Below are 4,731 nucleotides of genomic sequence, written 5' to 3' on the forward strand. Positions count from 1 at the left end.
CCCTTTGGTAGGTTGCAGATGACATGAGAGGGGTGACAGCTTGAAGCATGTAGTAATGTATTACCAGAAATAGGTTTCCTGTATAAATCTGTATGTACACATTTGTGACATGAATCGCCAGTTGACTGTATATCAAGAAATGAAATGCTGGTGGAAGACGATGACTATGTAAATTTTAACTTATATGGATTATGATACAAATACTGTATAAAGGAAGATATGTTTTGTGAATCACCAGACCAGATTAGGAGACAGTCATCTATGTAACGGCTGAAGCAAGCAATCTGTGACATGAAATGGTTGTTGGCACCATAAATATATGTTTCTTCGAACCAAGACATGTACAGATTAGCTAGGGTGGGGGAAAATTTAGCACCCTCTTTTTTTAGCATTCTTTACAGGGCCTGGGTCCAGATTATTCACCTAGCAGCTCCTTACTCACTGTCACATCATGTCCTTCTTCCTGTCATGTGGCCCCGAAACCTCCGGCCGTGCAGAAAGTTTTAACAAAGTACTGGAGCAGCTCAGTGCTGGACAGGAGACAGACAGGATGGAGGTAACTTCCGTTTCTTATCAATCCTCCTTAATGTGTTGCTATGAAATGGCATAAAGGTCATCGACCCCCCTAAAAAGTACTGATTGCTCACTTTCACTCTACTAATTGAAATACCATAAAGAATATACAGAACAATATCAATGAATATTCAATGACATTTGTATTTAATACATGTTTTTTTAATGTGGGAGGAAACCGGAGTACCCGGGGAAAACCCACGCAAACACGGGGAGAACATGCAAACTCCATGCAGATGTTGTCCTAGGTAGAATTTAAAACCAGGATTCCAATTCTGCAAGGCCACAGTGCTGAGCACCGAGCCACCGTGCTGCCCTATAGATGAGGACAGAGACCGAGCCCGGAATCTGCCTCAAGCTGCAGCAGATAACTAAGATGTCCTGTGAAGTCATCTGACTGCAGAGCGTCACATCCAGTAGGTAAAGACATGTCCGGTAGTAAAGTCATATCTGGTAGGAGAAAGCCATGTCCAGAGGTGATGGCAGAGACCGAGCCCGGAAACTGCCTCTTCTTGCTGGAGTGAAGGTCATCTGATCTTAAGATGGTGGCCACCATTCTGATGACCTGTAGTAATGTGGTCCATTCAGACCTCACTCTGGAACAGCAATCTACAGAAACAAGAAATATAACTGATTATGGCTGAACATGGGACGGCATAATATCACATATAAGTTACTCACAAAACTGACTCCAAGTAACTGGAGATATATCGCCAGTCAATGGATGAGAGAGCTAGTACTTACCTCAGGGTGCACCATGTGTCTAGGTGTCATCGGTGTGACGGCGACTACATGCAAAGAAGCAGCCTCCTCCAATGGCACGGGCAGCCCTGGATAATCCACGCCGGCAGGATGATAACAAGCGGCGGATTCTAGAACCTGTGAGAAGAGAAGAAGATATAATGTAAGTAATGGACGCCATATTACAGGACACTACTGTGCTGTCACTGTAGCAGGATGGCAGACAGCAAACAGGGGTCAGGGGTCACTGTCATTATACATGTGACCGTCCCCATCACTGACAGCAAACATCTGCTCCACATGAAGGAGTCTCACCGACCGACGTTACTGTTACTTACCTCTGGCTCTGCTTCCTCTCTCTTCTGTATTGTCTTGTTTCTCTTCTCTTCTCAGATTTACTGCAGATTTTCTTCTATTCTGAGCTGGAAATTCTTATCAGAAAGTAAAAAATTATGATTATTTCAAGATTTCCAATGTTTATTTCTGTTGTGGAATTATCGTAATCTGACAATCTATAACCCTGATAACCTGACATGGCACTAGAGAATTAGACATCACTACACAGGAGGGAGTGGAAAATCTTACATATAAAGGATAAGGACAGGACCTCATAGACTATAACTGGATTCTGGAAGGGAGGTTGGGATTTCATTGAACGGAGCCTCCAAGACTCAATATAGACTAATATATATGTCCATGTGTATGATGGAGATTACACAGAGAACCGGGGGAATATCTGAGCCTCCATCTCTATATTCACATTATACCTTCTACCATCTGCTATAAGAAGATGTACATAGACCTGCACTTACCTGACAATGGGGACGAGGATGACAAACTGCTTCTAGCATCGAGTCCCTGATTGTCTCCATCAGCTTTTGGAGAAGTAGATTCTTTCTGCCTGTTTTATAGGAAAATTTGGAAATTATAAGTAAAAAGAAAATCCAGCTAAGTTTACTGCATTGTCCTGCATATATATCATCCTGGAGGTCCCAGTAATAACCCCACAATCTACTCACATTTCTGAGATTTCTTTATCCCCAGGGGAACAACCTGGAGGGGACTTGGGATCCTCATTGTTCACCTTCCTGCTAGATAACTATATACACAAAGGGAAAGAGAAGATAGAAGATACATAAATATAGAGTTTTACATTCATAAAGTGCAGATTTTCTGTATTTTATGATTTTGTAGCTGATATAGATTGGTCACTTACAGAAAGCCTTGGAGATGATTCCACCATTTCTGGTTGGTTCTTCTTCTCACTTGCATCGTCTGAAGCCATATGCCAGTTGTTATAAGAGCGAGCTACAAGTCATAAGAATATGGAGATTATTAGTATACGGCATGGTCACCGTCATGACCAACATTTTATCAATTATCATGATTGTCACTCATATAAATGAGGACAAGACATACAGCAGTTTGGTCTAGAAGAGATATCTTTCTACTTACGGTCAAAGCACCTGGTGTCCATTTGTGATGCAAGCCGAGGAACATACTCCGGCTTCTGACTCAGAATGTTCTCAAGATCTAAGTCACTCAGGAATGGATGATTCTTTATCTCATTTGCTCCTCCTACAAATGGAAGACAAAGCAATGATGTAGTCAATGTCAGAGATTGAGCCATATCTTAAAGGACATCTACCACCAGGATGAAAGATGGTATACAAATTATCCTGAGGGGCTCCAGCCTCCATTAACACGTTTGGACCCTGGAGCCCCTGAGGCTCATTTGCATACAGGCCTTCATCTTGTTGGTAGATGCCCTTTAATATTGAGGGAGGACGTATAAGATCTAACTTGAAGGGAAGTATTAGATCATCATACGCAGTGGATGTCATATTATGGACATTCTCAGTGCTGATCCTCATGGACACGATCCTTATGTCTGGTCACATAGTGCTGGGTGTAATACGCAGATATTCACATTATTATATACATTACCTGTCCCAAGTCTATGCGCAGGATTCTTTCTCAGTAGATCATTGATGAGATCTTGGACATCAGGGGGAGGAGCGTTGTTGTTAAAATCCCAAGTTATATCATCTATTACATAGAAAAAAACAGAAAATAAAAGTTGTGGAATGTAATATAAAGTTTATATTATTCTGAGTTTCAATATAGTGGAACCTTGGATTACAAGTAACTCAGTCTACAAGTTTTTTGCAAAATGAGAATTTTACAAAAATTTGCATTAATTGAGCCCTCAACCCCGTCAAATGTACTGTCCCCCCCTAATGTACTGTCCCCCCTCAAAAAAAATGTATAACACAATCTTGAAGAAAAATAGAAATTGAAGGGCTAAATGTTAATGTACATGAATATTTTAAAGTTTGATGTACGAGTAGATTGGATTACGAGAATAATCCCAGAACAAATTATGCTCAAAATCCAAGGTTCCACTGTAAAACAGAACATCCAATCACACATGACAATTACATTACATATCACCCTGATTATTACACTCACCATTGACTATGCTGTTATAAAGCTCCTCCTCGTTGTTCCCTATGAATGGTGTATCTCCTACAATAAACTCATGTAGGATGATCCCTAATGACCACCAGTCTACAGGTCGTCCAGAGCCTTTGTTCAGGAGGACCTCTGGGGCCAAGTAAGAAGGGGTGCCGTAAGCCTAGAAACAACACAAAATAAAGATGAGGAGGATTAGAAATAATAGTAGAGAAGGAGATCTATGAGATCTATAAAGAACAGAAGAAGCAAAGTTGTTAGTGAAACAGACCTCATCATCAACAAACTCTCTGGTGATCTCCTCAATGGACGCCTTGTGCTTGTTAGATGCAGGTCTCATAAGGCCAAGCGTTGATAATCCAACATCTGTGACTTTAATGTGTCCAGTGGGTGTTATCAGGAGACTGTGAGAGAAAAGATGGGATTAGATCCAGTTGACAATCCATAGGCTGTATGGTTACAACCTGGAATGTCCTTCCCACTGATTATAGTACAAGGGTCACCTACTTTTCAGGCTTCAGGTCTCTGTGCACCACACCATAGCTATGGAGATATTCTACCCCAAGAACCACTTCAGCAAAGTACATGCGGGCCAAGGTGACAGATAACCATCTTCTGGTGTTTAGAAGATTCCTGCAGTCTCCTCCTACAGCAGAAAGGAAATAGACATTGTTACAATGAGGATCACACTTGCTACATAATAGATACACTGAGAAATTGGGGATTCATATCACATGCAGGGATATATAGTCCCTTATGTCTTACCGCCTACATACTCCATGACCATACACAGATGAAGTTTGGTCGCAAAAGAGCCGGACATGGAGACTACAAAGGGACAGTTTGCATATGTTAGGATGTCCCTCTCGAGGTAGGCCCGGGCAAGTCTTTTTGGGTTGAGCTGCTGCCTGTCCATTTTCTTCATAGCATAGATCTTGCGAG

General features: G+C 41.6%; 1 protein-coding gene across 1 annotated transcript; it reads right to left on the reverse strand.

Moving 5' to 3' along the window:
• Positions 1 to 844: 844 nt before the first annotated feature.
• Positions 845 to 4,427, reverse strand: LOC140069465 (microtubule-associated serine/threonine-protein kinase 3-like). Its single transcript, XM_072115256.1, has 11 exons — positions 4,297 to 4,427; positions 4,061 to 4,193; positions 3,787 to 3,952; positions 3,262 to 3,363; positions 2,770 to 2,892; positions 2,531 to 2,622; positions 2,334 to 2,413; positions 2,127 to 2,215; positions 1,653 to 1,745; positions 1,318 to 1,452; positions 845 to 1,182 (listed from the first exon to the last, which is right to left on the reverse strand). The coding sequence occupies exons 1-10, from the start codon at positions 4,374 to 4,376 to the stop codon at positions 1,337 to 1,339; spliced, it is 1,074 nt and encodes a 357-aa protein (XP_071971357.1). The 5' UTR covers positions 4,377 to 4,427; the 3' UTR covers positions 845 to 1,182; positions 1,318 to 1,336.
• Between the last annotated feature and the right edge of the window lie 304 nt (positions 4,428 to 4,731).

The sequence above is a fragment of the Engystomops pustulosus genome, chromosome 1 (genome assembly GCF_040894005.1).
Source record: "Engystomops pustulosus chromosome 1, aEngPut4.maternal, whole genome shotgun sequence".
Classification (NCBI taxonomy): Eukaryota; Metazoa; Chordata; class Amphibia; order Anura; family Leptodactylidae; genus Engystomops; species Engystomops pustulosus.

Excerpts from the sequence above, each read along its gene's own strand:
- LOC140069465 (XM_072115256.1), bottom strand. The coding sequence starts at position 4,376 with ATGTACTTTGCTGAAGTGGTTCTTGGGGTAGAATATCTCCATAGCTAT. Across the intron at positions 2,216-2,333 it reads GATAAAGAAATCTCAGAAAT|GCAGAAAGAATCTACTTCTC; the intron begins GTGAGTAGATTG and ends CCTATAAAACAG. Across the intron at positions 1,453-1,652 it reads GAGAGGAAGCAGAGCCAGAG|GTTCTAGAATCCGCCGCTTG; the intron begins GTAAGTAACAGT and ends CTCTTCTCACAG.